General features: G+C 38.6%; 1 protein-coding gene across 3 annotated transcripts in view; it reads left to right on the top strand.

Annotated features, from left to right (window-relative positions):
- PDS5A (PDS5 cohesin associated factor A) overlaps window positions 1-16,873 on the top strand; it is a 70,494-nt gene that overhangs the window by 47,063 nt on the left and 6,558 nt on the right. For all 3 annotated transcript variants that reach the window (XM_088131216.1, XM_088131215.1, XM_088131214.1), the window contains exons 19-29: window positions 361-521; window positions 3,055-3,178; window positions 3,589-3,747; window positions 3,959-4,027; window positions 4,939-5,075; window positions 5,847-5,970; window positions 6,258-6,462; window positions 6,666-6,780; window positions 10,332-10,464; window positions 11,038-11,157; window positions 11,955-12,017. In XM_088131216.1, the coding sequence (XP_087987342.1) occupies window positions 361-521; window positions 3,055-3,178; window positions 3,589-3,747; window positions 3,959-4,027; window positions 4,939-5,075; window positions 5,847-5,970; window positions 6,258-6,462; window positions 6,666-6,780; window positions 10,332-10,464; window positions 11,038-11,157; window positions 11,955-12,017 (1,410 nt within the window). The remainder of the gene's footprint in view (window positions 1-360; window positions 522-3,054; window positions 3,179-3,588; window positions 3,748-3,958; window positions 4,028-4,938; window positions 5,076-5,846; window positions 5,971-6,257; window positions 6,463-6,665; window positions 6,781-10,331; window positions 10,465-11,037; window positions 11,158-11,954; window positions 12,018-16,873) is intronic.

Here is a 16,873-nt window from a genome sequence, read left to right as displayed (position 1 = left end):
CATTTCAGAATGTTTTCTGCCAAAGAATCAGTGGTTCCCTTCCAGTATTTAAAACTACATTTCCAGCTCAACTTGGTTTACGCTGGAAATCAAAAGTATTTCAGCCAATGTTGAATTCACCAGTTTATTCAAGCTAAGGTCTGCATTGGTTAAGATAAAATCTCTTTTAGAATGAAATCTTAAGAATTATTAGAATGTTTAGAAGACAGCTTCATTGCCTTATGTTGTTTTTCTCCTACCTTTAAAACGAGCTCCTCTGAGAAGAAAGTATAGCTTGTCTAGATGCATATAGCCTGCCACTGTTTCAGATAATCAGGGTGCATTTATTAAAATGTTTTTTGGTTTGATATGTATCCATAGGTTTTGTCTTTCACACATCCTACCTCGTTCCACTCCGCAGAGACATACGAATCTCTCCTGCAGTGCCTCAGGATGGAAGATGATAAGGTAGCAGAGGCAGCCATACAGATATTCAGGAACACTGGCCACAAAATAGAGACCGATCTGCCTCAGATAAGATCGTGAGTGCATTTCTACATGCAAAAGTGTTTGCGATTTTTTGTTTTCCTTAGTAAATGTGTTAATAATAAAATATTCCCCTTTCTTACTCGGCCAAATACGTATAATCTCTTATTGATGCACATGATTATTGCATCTCTTGGTGTGCAATTACCATTTGAATAAATTAAAATATTGGCTTAGCTACTGTATGTGTATTCTACCTCTGTTATACAGGTGGAGTCACAGCCTGAGGTCTAGATAGAATGAAAGTGGGAAGTTTTTATAACAGTAAGACATCTGCGTTACAAGCTTAGTTTAGATAAAATAGATGTTACGGCATTTGGTCTAATAAAAGCAGCGTACTAGCAGTTGCTTTTCGTTAAGAGCCTAAGAAGATGTGAAGAGTGATTGATATGGGTATGAACAAAATGGAATCTTACCATCTGTTATACAATATTTAATAGCACTTTTAATAATAAAACATCAGTGGATTCTGTGTTATCTCCTTTGAAACATTTGGGACTTCTGAATGTAATAAACTTATTGATTGATATTGATATTTTCTTTGAAATACAAAAAAGTACAGAGCTTGAATGATTTTATTTGTTTATTTATTAAATTTATCCCCGCCCATCTCCCCCTAATGATACCATCAGAATGACCGATTTTATAGGAGAGTGTTTACAAAATTTTGGTAATAATACAGCATATTAAGTGCATGCAAAACATTTAAGATTCAAACTGCTTTAAACATAGTACTCTGTTGTGAGCTGGAAACAACTATTTTGAATTTGAAATTTATTGTTTTTATTATTTCTGATGTGGCCATTTCAACTGCAAAATGGTATAAATTTTGAATGTTTTGCATCCACTAAAGCATATGAAAGTATTTGAAAGAAAGTATTTGAAGGAATTCAGGCTGGTGCTATACACAGCATATTTTGTCTTGGAAATAAAACACGTATTTCTGAGATGTTTCTGATGTGTGGCAGTGTAATCCTTTTCATGGCTTGTGTGGGTTGTGTTGTAGTAGGTTAAGTGGTCAGGCACGCTTTGATAAAATTCCATGGATATCCATTTTGTTGGAAGATGCTGTATAGGTGGTCTTTTTCCTGCTGTTCTGGGTTGCTGCAATGTGTTTGTGCTCACTTGAATAATGTTCTTACACAGCTCCTCTTGTGGGAGGTTGGGTTGTTGCTTTGGTAATGGAGTACTTGATTGGTGTGGGTTGTCTTCCGATGAACTTGGGTTTCTAATTTCCTGTTTTTTCCTCTGCTGATGAGGATATCCAGGAAGGGTAGCGTGTTGCTGTTTTCTTCCTCTCTGGTGAATTTTATTCCTTTGAAGATGCTGTTAATGGTTTCATGTGTCTTCTCTCACACTGCCATACATCAGAAACATCTCAGAAACCACCCATAGATTATTACAATCATATGGCATCTCTGTAGCACACAAACCAACAAAATCACTCCAAAATACCCTAAGTAAACCAAAAGACCCAGTAGCCCAAGAAGAAAAAGCAGGAGTCATCTACAACATACAGTGTAAGGACTGTAACAAACACTACGTAGGGCAGACAGGCAGAAGACTAGCAGAGCGCATCCACGAGCACCAACTAGCAGCCAGAAGACATGATGAAAACTCCTTAATCTCACAACACATGGACAGACTCAACCATAGTTTTAACTGGGAAACTGTCAGCATTTTAGAGCAAACTAAATCCAAAAATGCAAGAGAATTCTTGGAAGCTTGGTATTCAGACAAGGCAGCAATTAACAGACACATAGAGATAAACAGCATCTACATACTAATCAAAAGAGACAAGAGACCAGAAGATCGCCTCACCAGCATTCAGTCACCAGCAATCATCACCCAGATAAGCAAAGGTTACCACCAGGCACACAATCAAGCAGCAAACATATGCTAACCAAAGAACTACCAGAGGAGCAAAAGAAAACCCCCACCCCCACCAGCACTGGCAAGGCAGGCCACGGCACATAAATAGAGAGCAAACCCCATCCCATTTTAGCACTGAAGATGTTACCTAGCCGGGTAATGAAACGTTTGCAAGAAAAGAACCAAGCTCAGAGAACCCGAAGGACTCCACAGTTCAACCCTGAACTACACATATACACCTCTATTGGTATTTCTTAATAAAAGAGTTGAGGAAGTGTTAGTGCGTTGGGAAAATATGAAACAATTAAATAGTTTAGATATTAATTAAAACTGATACATATTGCATAGTAAGTAGAAGAGGAATGTATTCTTTTCTTTCCAAAAAGATTCCCGAATATGCCAACAAATTTATTAATGGAATGCATAAAATTCAAGCACTTCATTTTAGCTTTTAATTTACTCACATTTTGCCTCCAGTAAGAGATAACAATTGAAAAATTATACTAAAAATAAGAATTTTCCAGTGTACTATACTTGATTCTATTTTAACTTTACAGTTTACAGAAAGGTTAATATATTTCCAAAAATGTTTGATTTTTGTAAGTATGTGTGAGTATGTGTAAAACTTCTCTTTTTGTGTGTGCTGAATCTTTGCAGAACCCTAATTCCAATCTTGCATCAGAAAGCAAAGAGAGGAACGCCTCACCAAGCCAAGCAAGCTGTCCATTGCATACATGCCATATTTTCAAATAAAGAAGTTCAGCTGGCACAAATCTTTGAGGTAACTTTCTGTTACTACTTTTAAAAATACTATCAAAAATTGGAGCCGGGCTATTATGATTTTAACAGTATGAATTTCATAAGAAATCAAATTGATTTGATTTGAAAAAAATGGGTAAACTAATGAACATTTTACTCCCATTAAAGTGAAGACAGCAAGATTTTTTTAAAGTAGATAAATAAAATTCTATTTGAGTGTCTAGTAGTTTGAAAATTAAAGACAATTTGTTAGTTTTTTGGAAGCTCTTCTAGTATATTCCTGTAATAGTATATCAAATTAATTAAGAAACTGAGCCTGCATTGCATTTCATTTCTTGAGATTTATATGTTTAATAAACTTATCAGATGGTACAATAATTTATATTTAGTCCTAATTTGCAATAGCTAATTGTTTGTTTTCTCTTCTTTCAGCCTTTAAGCCGGAGTTTGAATGCTGATGTTCCAGAGCAACTCATAACTCCTCTAGTTTCCTTGGGTCACATTTCCATGTTGGCACCAGACCAATTTGCATCACCAATGAAATCCGTAGTTGCGAATTTTATTGTAAAAGATCTTCTTATGAATGACAGGGTACGTTGAGTATAATTTTGCAAAAGATGGATGGATGGATGGATGGATGGATGGATGGATGGATGGATGGATGGATTGATTGATTGATTGATTGAATTTGTATGCCGCCCATCTCCCCCATATGATGGGAAAGGGGAAAAAAACCAGATAATTAACATTGATACTTAAATTACTGTATTTTGTAGATTTTTAATTATTTAAAATCTCGCAGTCTACAGGTGACAAAAATGGGAAATTATGGTCTCCAGATGAAGAGGTTTCCCCAGAAGTCCTAGCAAAGGTATATAGTTCCTTTAACTATGAAACATTAAAATCCTCATGCACTCTTATACATTCTGTTAGTCAATTATATAAAATAGACATCTCGGCTTTTGAAGAAATTCAATTTTAGTGTGCCAAATAAAAAGGTAGTTTGCTTTCTTGTCTCCTAGCAAGTTTATGTTAAATGCTTTTTGAAGATTGAGTGGTATCTATTACCAAATTGCTAAAACAGGTATGATTTGGCCTGTGACTTTCAAATTAAACAATAGAGGTAACAACTTGATTTTCATTAATATTAGATATTCATGAATATCTTATAGTACTCGCATAAAAATCAAATGGAACAATAAATTTGGAAGGGCAGGGATTTGAGTCAGTCTTAACTCCTGGTGACTAAAGGACAAGTCCTTGCAGTTTTCTAGGCAACATTTTCAGAAGTTTTTGCCATTGCCTTCTTTCTAGGGCTAAGAGAGAGTGACTGGCCCAAGGTCACCCAGCTAGCTTCCATGCCTGAGGCAGGACTAGAACTCAGGTCTCCCCACTCCTAGTTCAGCACCTCAACACTAGATTAAAATGGCTCTCTTATACAGCAGCTATGTATTTTAAATTTGTCCTCTGTATTTCAATTTTTGGGAAATTTTCAGAGTTGGAGTTCTGTCAGAACTATCAATACAATCAAACCACAGCTGGATTTCCTGTAAATCGGTACATGGGTTTAGATAAATAATATAGCAAATGATGTGCAGTTGGAATAAGCAGAGAACAAAAATGTTAGTTTGTTTTCCAGTGTCCTTGCATTGAGGATACATTAAATTTTTGTTAAAATCTTTTCATCCTTTTCAAACCATTCCTTTTATATAGAACTGATTCTCAAACAAGTAATTGAAATAAAATAGACTTCTTCACAGCAGTATTAATATTTTTATATAGGTTCAAGCAATTAAACTACTTGTGCGTTGGCTCTTGGGTATGAAAAACAACCAGTCAAAATCTGCAAATTCAACTCTTCGGTTATTATCAGCCATGTTGGTCAGCGAAGGAGACTTGACAGAACAGAAGAGAATTAGGCAAGATTTTTGACGTATTTCAGTGCTTTGATCTCTTAATGTATATCAATATGCCTCAATCCAGCAAAGCACAGCTATTCACACAAGCAAACAAAGGCCCATACTTGCATCCTCTTGTTGAATTTGGAATAGTGAATGCAGAATGGATACCAGACATTCAGCATGGGTTGAACTTTTCAATTTTCTCTTTCAGTATGAATAAGAAATGTAATTTTTTGGAATATTCTACACTATATACATTTTGGACTCTGTAGGATACATTTTAAGCAGATTTTATGGCTGCTTTAAGGGGAGAAAATATGATACTCTGTACAGTCCTTATTGAAAAGAACAGAAGGCTATACTGAAGTATTATTTTCTATTTTGAATCTGACTCAATTTGGAAATATTGTTCCACTTGCAATTGAAGGGGTGCCTAAGTGTCCTGATTCAGGTCTGGCAGAAGTATAAGATCTTATCACAGGTATACATTGTCCCTTGTGGACCATAAATCAACACAGAACCTTAGGGGTAAGCACAAACTTGCAGTGTGTAAAGATGAACCACTTAAAAAAAATAGCCAAAGTTGGTAATGAAAATCTATGTTTGTTAATTAATGTAAGACCTTTTTATGTAGTAATTTTAAGGGAGGGTGATACTGTAATCAATCTCTCAGCCAGATTTCCTTGTGTTAATGTGATACATTTTGTTATAATTATCAGCCAAATTGTGCATCTTCAGATTTAAACATTTTGTCTGTCTTAGAAATTTTATTTTTCTTTTCATTTACAGCAAATCAGACATGTCCCGTCTACGGTTGGCGGCTGGCAGTGCCATAATGAAGCTTGCACAGGAGCCCTGTTATCATGAAATTATAACCCCAGAGCAATTCCAACTCTGTGCACTGGTCATTAACGTAAGAAGCTAACGTATTTGACGTAGTGTTCGAAAGGGGTAGCAATTTGAGTTAGAACATAAAACTAGTACTTGGGCTGATTTTGTCTTTCTCTCTTTCTGTGCACTGCTTTAAGCTCCCTTGCAAGGAAGCATGAGATGCAAACAAAAATAAAACTTAACAAATTGTGCCAGTGCTCTACTGTAGATAAACGTGTTTTCACATCTCATATAGCTGTCCTGAAAGTTTGTTTGCCCCATTTATCCTAATTGTTCAGTTGTCCTTGTCGTTTTCTTCTCCTAATATAGGATGAATGTTACCAGGTGAGGCAGATATTTGCTCAGAAGCTACATAAGGCACTAGTAAAATTACTGCTCCCATTGGAGTACATGGCAATATTTGCACTGTGTGCCAAAGACCCTGTAAAGGAAAGGAGAGCACACGCACGTCAATGCTTGCTTAAAAATATAAGTATACGGCGAGAATACATTAAGCAGAACCCTATGGCAAACGGTTAGTAAATTTGCTTAAGAGATTATTTTTCTCTCATAATATTTGTATTTCTGCTTCTGTTTCTAATTGTTTATAGTTTTATAAAATATATGACATGTATATTCCCTGCTTGCTTAACATAAAATAGTGAAGTCTCTGATGCTAAGTAAACGACAGTTTATATACCAGTTACTCATATAACCTTTAGATTGTGTATTTTTCAGAAAAACTCTTATCTCTGCTGCCTGAGTATGTGGTGCCATACATGATTCATTTGCTGGCTCATGATCCAGATTTTACAAAACAACAAGATATTGATCAGCTTCGTGATATCAAAGAGTATGTGTCATCTTATATTTAAACGCTTTAAAATGTCGGATTCAAATTGCTACATTTCTGGACATTTTAAATATAAATTTAATTTCTTGATTTTTGAAGAGAACAATACTTCTCATCGCCAGTGCGCCTACAGTTCTCTGATGTATTCAGCTCCTTTTGCATTTTCTGAGTTTTTGTACATCTTTGCCATTGAGCATTGTCTGAACTTCATGTAGGTTCTAGTGATCCATAAAGGGAGTGAGTCTGAGAGAACAAATAGTACCATACTTGTTTCATTTATGTCATAAGCAAAGTAATTAAACATGCAGTGTGCCAGTGTAAAAAAAGCTTCAATCAATGGATGGATGGATGGATGGATGGATGGATGGATGGATGGATGGAAGGAAGGAAGGAAGGAAGGAAGGAAGGAAGGAAGGAAGGAAGGAAGGAAGGAAGGAAGGAAGGAAGACAGGTGAATTGTGTATAGTAGAATACCACTAAATTAATTAACAAAAACAAGGTTTGGAAGTAAAGTTGGATTCTTTTAAAGCTTACTTTTATGATAAAATATGACAAATTAACAGCCAGATTAGAACAAAATAAATAAAAGGTTTGCAGACAAGAAGCCACAATGGGGTTTATTATCACTCCTAAACAGGTTAAATACCTGGGAATTGATTTGACCAAAATAAATCCAATTAAGACATATTTTTAAAAAATCATTCGCAGATCTGGAAAAAATCTAATGGCAGATTTTTTAAGATGGAAAAAGTTAAAACTATCTTAGGGAGAATTGCAGCTGTTAAAATGAACATTCTGCAAAGGCTTAATTTTCTGTTTCCCCAAACCCCCAAGGCATTAAATATCTGGCAGCGACAAATAACAATTTTTATATTGTCTAATTAATTAAATATATTTAAATTAATTAATTTAAATGTACGAGATTCAAAAGAATGAGGTGGTCTGGCAGCCCAAACTTTAAACTGTATTATAAAATAAGTTATCTAACTTGGAGTACAGATTTTAAATACAATAGTTGATATGCAACTATGGGAATTTCAATAGAAGAAAAACATTAAATTCATGCTATATATTACACTTTGAGAAAACTGATATAAGTTATTTTTTTAGTACTGGTATAGTACTCCAGTATTAATTGCTAAAATGGACAATTCTTTCTCTAGAAATGGTAAGAAATATAATGACGAAGTTGGATCATTTTCCCATATTTGGTAGGACGTTGGAAAGCTCAACAATTTTGGAAAATTATTTATAATAGGATGAAAGAAGTTGTAAAAGCTCCAACCTGCTATTTTTTAAATTTTTGTAGTCTATATACAGGCTATTACCACACCCAAAATTTGGGTTTCTCTTAACATACATTTTTCAATAGAAGAGAATATCTGTAGCTCAGGGTTGAACGGTGGAGTCCTTGGTGCTCTCCGAGGTTGTTTGTTTGTCTGCAGATGTTTCATTACCCAACTAGGTAACATCATCAGTGTAAGTGTGGGGCTTGCCCCCTGTTTATATACGATAGCTTGCCCTGCCAGCTTTGGTGGGGGTGTGGTTTTCTCCTTGGTAGTTCCTTAATTAGGGTATTGCTTTCTGCTTGACTGCTTGCCTGGTATTAATCTGTGCTTAACTGGATGTTGGCTGCTGGATAGGAAGTGTTCTGGTCTTTTTGTTTCCTTTTGACCAAGCTAAATCCAAAATTTGATCAAGCTAAATCCAAAAGCACTAGGGAATTCCTGGAAGCTTGGCATTCAGACAAATCAGCCATTAGTAGACACATAGAAATAAACCATATTTCACACCACTCAAAAGAGATAGTAAAAAAGCTAAGAAGGAAACAACACTAAAGTCATTGTTCACAACTCTATCCTTAGAAAAGCACTGGGTAAAAATGGGATTCATGAAAGACTTGCAAGGTGGAAGCCATTGCTCAGTAATAATGCTGATGCTCATCTCAAATTTGCAAAAAGAAAAAAGAAAAACAGGACAGCACCCCCAAACTTCTGGAAAGATACTATGGACAGATGAATCAGAAGTAGACCTTTTGGGACTACATCGTTGTGTCATCTGGCAAAAACCAAATATTACATTCTATAATAGGACTCTCATCTCAGGGGTCAAGCGTGGAGGTAGTAGTGTCATGGTCTGGGACTGTTTTGCTACCTCAAGACCTGATAGGCTCGCCATCATTGAAGGAAGTATGACTTCTGCTTTGTATAAAATAATTATACTGGAGAATATTAGTCAGTGTGCCTGAGGGGTAAGGCTGAAGTGCAGGTGGGTCATGTAATGAGATGCTGATCCAAACATACAAGGAAGTCTAAAAGAGAATGATTGAAGAAGGAAAACAATCAACTTATTGGAATGACCAATTCCAGACCTAAACCCTATGAACATGTTTTAGTTGTACTTGAAACAAGCAGTTCACGCTAGAAAATCCTCAGATATTCTGGATTGGAACAGTTTGCTGTGGAAGAATGTGTCAGCGTTGCAGCACAATGATCTGAGAGACTGAACACCAGTTACAGAAAGTGTTTGGTTGCTGTTATAAAGGTGGTACAATCAGTTGTTGAGGGGTAATTATTTTTTCATGCTGCATGTCACATATGTCAGAGTTCCTCAACCTCAGCAACTTTAAGATGGGTGGACTTCAACTCCCAGAATTCCCCAGACAGCCATACTGTCTGGGGAATTCTGGGAGTTGAAGTCCACCCATCTTAAAGTTGCTGAGGTTGAGGAACCCTGACATATTGGATATCTGGAACAGCAACTAACTTTGATGTTATTTGTTCAGACTTTACATATCACTAGGATCTACATGAAGTTCAGTTTACAAGCAGTTGCAAAGACACGCAAAAATTCAGAAAATCCCAAAGAAGACAAATACTTTTTCACAGCACTGCATACGATACTAAGAATTCTTCAGGGATTAAAGAGCAATTATTTTTGCCTGAACAAAGAGTAGTTATCTTTGCTCATGCTCTGTGCATGGCTTGTTAACTGAATTACATCATTCTCTTTGGAGTTGCTCAGAATGCCATCTGTATAATGATTCATAAGCAGTTTTCATCTCTAATTTACCAGTTGTACTTAGCTTTATCAGCAGAACTCCCTCAGTGTCTTCAGGCTATTCTCTAGGCAGATTTTTCCCCTCAAAAATGGTACAACGGGTTCAATGCTGTGTTGCAGTATGGTTTTCTGAGTAACTAGATTGTTTGTTTTGTTAGATTGTAAGGACATTTTTGAAGTCTTCTGGTTTTGTGTTATTGATCTCTCCTGGCTTGAGAAGTTTCCATTCCATGTGGTATTATTAACTACATTTACAGAGTATATTTTTCTGCTATTAGCACTCCTCTGAGTTTCATTCATCTTACTTCTCTGTAACTCCTAAGATTGTTCAGGTTGTTTCTTACCATCTTTTGCATTAGGGGAGGGGGTCACGGAATTCTAAATCATCAACTTCCAGGCCAGGTCTGCTGTTGTTTCTGTCAGGTTGAAGTGTGCCTTCTATCTAGGGAAAAGTATTTTTATATCTTATGGCATTTGGGTATTTGTACTAGGTGCCTGTGGTTCATGTTGGAAGTTTTAATGACCAAGAATGAAAACAACAGTCACGCCTTCATGAAAAAGATGACAGAAAGTATCAAACTTACACGGGATGCACAGTCTCCAGATGAGCCAAAGGCCAATGAAGTAAGAAATGTGGAGAGAGAAAGGGTTTGAAGTCAGTTATTGAACGAATGGACAGAATGCTTCACGGCAAGCACTAAGACAGTCTCTCATTTCTCTCCAGAGAGAAAATTAGTTGTAAGCATTTTGTGTTAGCAATCTCAATTTACAGAGGAAAAAAGTTAGTTTAACTGTTAGCAAAGCTAAACTGAGAATGGTTTTTTATAAAGGGGAAATAATATCACTGAGATCGACAAGCTTACATGCCAAAAGTACTGTTAGTAGAATCTCCTGGAGGGCAACTTGCGTTAGCAAGAATAGTAGGTAGTCCGGTGGGAACTTGAAGAGATATCACATGTATTACGAATTGTGCCTTTGTGGGCCAGAATCCTCTTGATCAATAGTTATTTAAAGTATTTGTGCTGTTTTGGAACAAATGGATGTCTTTAGTTTGTTCCCAAGTACAAGCCAGGTTTTTTTAAAAAAAGCATAAAGTTCTTAATATATGTGGCTTATTGATGGGGATTAGCATAGCATTTTGGTTTTCAATTACAATTGCAAAATAATTTCCAAATTACTATTATTTTTTTGCTTCAGAAACTCTACACTGTATGTGATGTGGCCCTCTGTGTAATCAACAGCAAAAGTGCTTTATGTAATGCAGAATCTCCAAAGGATCCTGTATTGCCAACCAAATTTTTTACACAACCTGAAAAGGTAAGTTGGAAAGTAATCAAGCCAAATATTTGACTTTATTTTTTATTTAAGTGTACCTTTGGCTATGCCAAGAAAACACTGTGTATGTTTGGATTATGTTTTCTAAATTATCCGTTTAAGATAATTACCTAGTAAAATGCTGTATTCCAAGATTCTCTTCTCTCCAGTGAAAACATAATGCTAAAGGTTCTTTACATTTTATGATTGTTCATACATACTTAATTTCTAATGCTAAGGAAAAAAATAAATCCGGTGTGTATAATACATGGGATGTAGAGAAAAGCTCTACATCCCACGTATTATACAAGCCAGTCATATACAGGCCAGTCATAAAAGGCAGAAACTGGGGAAATAAGATCCCTTTTAGCTTAAGCACCATATGGAGTACCCGTGGTTCTTGATATCTTTATAAACTTAGAATATTCTAAAGCGCTGGATCCTGTGGTTAGCAGAAAGGACCCAGAATCCAGTTTTTAATTCCTCCTGTGGGAATTTGAAATGTTCTAAAACAAATTGTTTCTGAAATTGTTCTCATTTTAAAAGTAGTTGGTATTAATGCATGATAAATATCTTGCGGATATGCCACAGAAACAGAAGGTAAGTCCCCTATTGGATTTATGGTATTGGTTTCACTGTGGTGGGATTGTGATTTTATTTCTTAGATGAGCCCTTGTTTACTTGGGGAGACAATATAGAAGCCCCAGTGTGATTACTGTCAAACTGAATGACCAAATCCTGAAAATACTAAATACTTGTTTTTCAATTTAACTTGAAATGCTTTTTTTTTTCCCTTGAAGGATTTTTGCAATGACAGAAATTATATCTCTGAAGAGTTGAGAGTTCTTCTTTTAACAGGAAAGGTATTGTTTTATGAATCTAATTCTTGATTTAACATATATCACACTTTGTTACCTGTCTTTCAGTTTTTGAGAAAGTAAAAATGGAGTGCAATCTGGATAGTTGACTGAGAGGAAATCCCAAGCATTTTAGGGAGCAGATTTTAGGATTGTATTGTTCAAAGCACTTATGGTTCCATATAAATAAGCTTAGCCCTCTGGATTTGGAAGGACTAAGCCAGCTAAGCTGTGAATTGCATCACCACTTTGTACTGACAGGACAATAATTTTCAATTTTATATGGAACGTGTATACTTACTTATACTTTAGAAGGTGACATCATATTGCAAAACAATGCCTCGATTATGGATGAGCAGTCTTCAGGTTTTCCATGTTTTCTCCCCCATACTTCTATCCAGAGGTAGCAGTCCACTTACCAAAGACTGCTTCTTGCTCCCATAACTAGCTGGAGGGCTGTAGGATGCCTTCCAGTGGTGCAGTGAAAAGGTGGGGCCAGGTTTTAAGACTGGGAATGGGAACAGGAAGCCTCTGGAAGACAACCTTCTTCCTTTGACACTCACTCTGAAAATAACTCTAAGACCTCACCAGTAGCTCAGAATCATAACATCAGCATTTGGCAACAGAATAGCTCAATGTCAGGGATACAATTTGGACCAGGTTGGAGGTTAATCATCATTTTGTCTCCAGGTTTCAGTATGACCTTAGAATGCTGGGTGGTGTCAATCTAAGAATGAGTTACCTTTAACTTAGATAATTTGGGCGGATTTGAGTTTACTCTGATTTTTAAGGGAAAGTTGAAACTTTGGTAACAAGTATATGCATGTCTTGATTGTTGTACATACAGCAGTGTGTGCATGCTCAGTGGTTGCTTTATGAAATGGAAAGTGTTGTTTTGACACACCCCCAACCACCCCCCCCCCCAAAAAAAACTAATAAGCGTTTTGGAAATTCTGTCAGCCATTTGTGGGCTGGCTGTGCTTTAGCCAAAAGAAAACCTGGAAGATTTTGGTTGTTCCAAGTTTCAACTGAGACAAAACCCCCAAAAATTCTGGATGTTTTCTTCCTGGAAAATGGTGGGATTCAAAATAAGCCATTTCTGCTCTACAGTCTTATCGCTATTCTGATTGAAAGGACTGTGAAGAGAAGAGACCGGCCCTTGTTTTTGATCTCTCACGCAACAGGCTTCCCTCTCAGCCAATCCTCCAGGGCAAGCAAAAAAAACAACAACACTCCAGTCAGTCCATTAAGGGATTACTTTAAAAATGTTTCAAAATATACCTTCTCTTCTAAAACTATGTTGTTTTTGCCTAAACCCAGCATTGCAGATAGGAACATGGAGTATATCCCTCTACCCCAGTATTTAAAAGCTCCTCTGCACATTTACCTTGGGTGTTTTTTCTGGCTAGTTCCCAAAAACAAACAAGAAAAGACTTGCAATTTTTTACCTGGTAGAAAGAAAGAAAATAAAAGCAAGGAGAGGCCTGTCACCCCCCCCCCAAATCCCTTCCTGTCTGGTGTTGTCATTTATATCCTCAGTAGCTCCCAGTACAAAAGAGTAATCCTAAGTTATGCACACAGCCTTGCTCAGCAAAATAATTGTTTTTACACATGAAGTGCGAAAGAGACAGAAGAACTGCAACAGACAGGACAAACAGACAAGTTCAAATATGTCCTTGCAGCAGAATGCACCATGGGTGGCATCAGCATAGACCGTGCACCAATATTTAGTCGGTCAGTCAACGTAGAGTTGCATTTTAAACATGCATAGAGTACATACACTGCATCTCCATGTTTCATGTATGTATTCTGTGTGTCTTATATGCCCTAAAAGCTAGTGCATAGTGTTAGTATTTATCAAATCTGTATGCCACCCAGATCAAAATATTATACTAAATATAATAATATAATAATAACCGTAAAAAAATAAAAGATGGTGAGAATGATAAGCTGGACAGGGATAAAGCAAAGGGTATTCACTCTCCCTTGCCAAAGGCCTGGGTGAAGAGCCGGGTCTTCAAGGCCCTTCTGAACTACGGAGAGGGGCGTCTGGATCTCAGGGGGAACTTCATTCCAGAGGGCAGGTGCTGCTACAGAGAAGGTGCACTCTCAGGGTACTGATAGAGGACATTGTTTAATCAAAGGAGCCTGGAGCCCCCCCCAGCCCTGCAAGACCAAATTGGATGGGCTGTGGGAGACTTGTCCCTCAAGATACTGTGGGAGATTTGTCCCTCAAGTAACCAGGCCCTCTGTGAGCCCTTTTCTGATTATCAGATCATCACTGAGCAGGTGTAGAAAGTAAGGAAGATGACCTTGATGGAGATAAGCAGGAACTGTTACCTAAGCAAAAGGGGCTGATAGCATTTTTAAAATCCAGAACAAGATAACACTCAGCAGTGGCTCAGGCAGATGCCTCTCTAATTCACTGAACTATAAGGAGGAGGAGGAGGACGTGCAGCTTGATCAGACTTGCAGGATTCTGTTAGAGTCAATCTCATAAAAGTATTTTTAGCCTTCCTGTGGAGTTGATTTCCTGGTCTGGTCTGCCTAATGGGACCGACACCATGCATGGTCATGGTAGCCTGCGTTGTGGCCAAAACCTGTCTCACCTAAAGCAGCCAAATTACTTTGAAGATACAATATAATTTTATTTATGTGCAATCAATGAACAGTATATACTGGACTCCAAGCAAAGCATTGGTACTTTGCTGAACAGCCATGAGCAAGAGCAGAACCAGAGCTTACGTACTTTTGGCCCACTACATTGCAAGGATAAGGCACAGAAAAAGGATTATCCCTTCTACTAGGTCAGCATGCTAGCCATACTATCTTTTTTGAAATATGGTCAGTGAATAGAAGCAATTTTGTTTACTGGGCCACAGGTTTCTAACTGATACTTCTACCTGTTGTTTCAGCTTGCTGCGAATGTTTTCTTAGGGCACTTTCAGCAGTTCATATGTGTGTGGGGGACACTCAGAGGTTTGGTAGCGAATGCAGCTTACATGTGTATGGGGGGGTACCTTTCACCACCACACCTGGTTGAAGGGTCATAGAGTGAAGGTGGATGAATCCCACTGCACCTCACATGGTCTAAGCTCCAGATGAACCTACATGTAGTCTTCCAGCGTGTTTCACTCAGTGGTACTGCTCAGGGACTGAAAGGGACAGCCAGCAAGTGAGCCAGGGAGTCATCCAAATATGACTTGCCCTAGAGAGCAAATGACTGTTCACCACTCATTGCCCATACCTGGGCATAGGGAGGCTGCTACCAGTGGTCTAGAGAGTGAGCTAAGGGGTAAACCCTCAGTTTCCCTCTAATGGCAAGTCAGGGAAGTCCAAAAAGGGGAAGCTCATTTTAAGGGGAGGTGAATGATCGGTTGATCTCCAGAGCAGGAGATATGGTAACAGTCCATCACTCGCACCTGGGTACTGGTTAATGTGCAAGAGACATACTGCCAGGTAACCTTTGCCAAAACTGGCCAAACCTTGGAATTGGTTGCCCCAGATTGGCTCTCTAGATAGCACAGAATGTTGTGTTCTGTGCTATTAGCCAAGCAGATGGAAAATACCTCTTCCTGGTAATGTGCTGCCCTAAGTAGAGAACCAGGGCCTGGCAGCTGCTGCTTCTGCTAAGAGAGGAGCATCTATTGAATGCCCAGTTCAATCTAGAGTCCTCCACCTGTGCTATTTCCCCAGCAGGGGAAGAGATTCCCCAGAGATCTCCCCAGCAGGGGAGATTGTCAGCTTGGAAGAATTAAGGACAGAATCTGGTTCAACATGGCTGTCTTTGCACTTGAGAGGTTCAAGGATAGAAACTGCCTACAACTTGCGCCAATTGATTGCCCATTGCCTGTTGAGCCCATTGTCCATGACTGTAAAGTCATGCTTGAAATCTGTCTGTCAAGAAAGCCAGTCTCGACATTCACCTCATCTGCCATGTGAGTGCCCTGGCATGAAGTAGCATCCACCTGTGCATCACTGGACAAAATGTCTGAGGTGAAGTGAAGATGAGTGTCAGGGCCTGCTGCTTGTAGCAGTCCTAGTACTACTATGCATCAGGGAGGGTATCACCTGCCTACTGCAAGTGGTGAGTGATGGGATGTGGAAGTCAGGAAACCAGATGGAGAAGGAACCAGGATCTGGCATCCCCCATCTGGTGAATGGCTGAACATTGAAAGCTATCTTCTGTTTAGTAGCATGCATCATCTCTGATGATCTGCCACTTGCTGCCTGATGACTGCTTCAGTCACAGTGCAGGCATCTTACTCCTCTTGAAAATGGGTATTTTGCTGCTGGTTGGTAACATAGGCTGCCTAATGCTGCCAGAGGTGGGAAGGACATCTGAATAATGCTCAAGGTCAAAAAAGGGTTGGTGGCCTTCCTGCGGCTTCCCCATGTCTTGCTGTGGGTAGAAACAGAACAGTGTAAATCTTCAAGCACAAGCACTTCCAATGCTCCCATGCCCTGTGGTCCATTGGATTGCATTGGCTAATCCACTGGAACACGTGGGTTCAGGTTCAGGAGGGGTCAGCTCCTTCTCCTTGTCTGCAGCCTCTGGACTGCTGAAGGAGGGAAGCAGCCTGCCTGCCTGCCTGCCTGCCTGCCTGCCTGCCTGCCTGCCTGCCTGCCTGCCTGCCTGCCTGCCTGAAGGGTCACCGCTGTGGCCTCCTCTGTTTATGTGTAGGAAAGAGCTTCTTCCCCAACACTGGGCCCTTCTTCACTCCTGGGGCTAGTGATGGCCCCACTGCTGCCTCCCGGCAGTCAGAGTACTAAAGGCAGGTTTCCTTAGAGCAGCCCACCTCCCCTTCCCTAGAGCAACAAACCTTGGCATTTCCCTCTAACTCGACTAGCACTGTCATTCA

This window comes from Python bivittatus, unplaced genomic scaffold (genome assembly GCF_059951505.1).
Source record: "Python bivittatus isolate LINGU-HERP-01145 unplaced genomic scaffold, Pbiv_v1 ctg000970_np1212, whole genome shotgun sequence".
Lineage (NCBI taxonomy): Eukaryota > Metazoa > Chordata > Lepidosauria > Squamata > Pythonidae > Python > Python bivittatus.
This window is presented reverse-complemented; position numbering and strand designations above follow the sequence as displayed.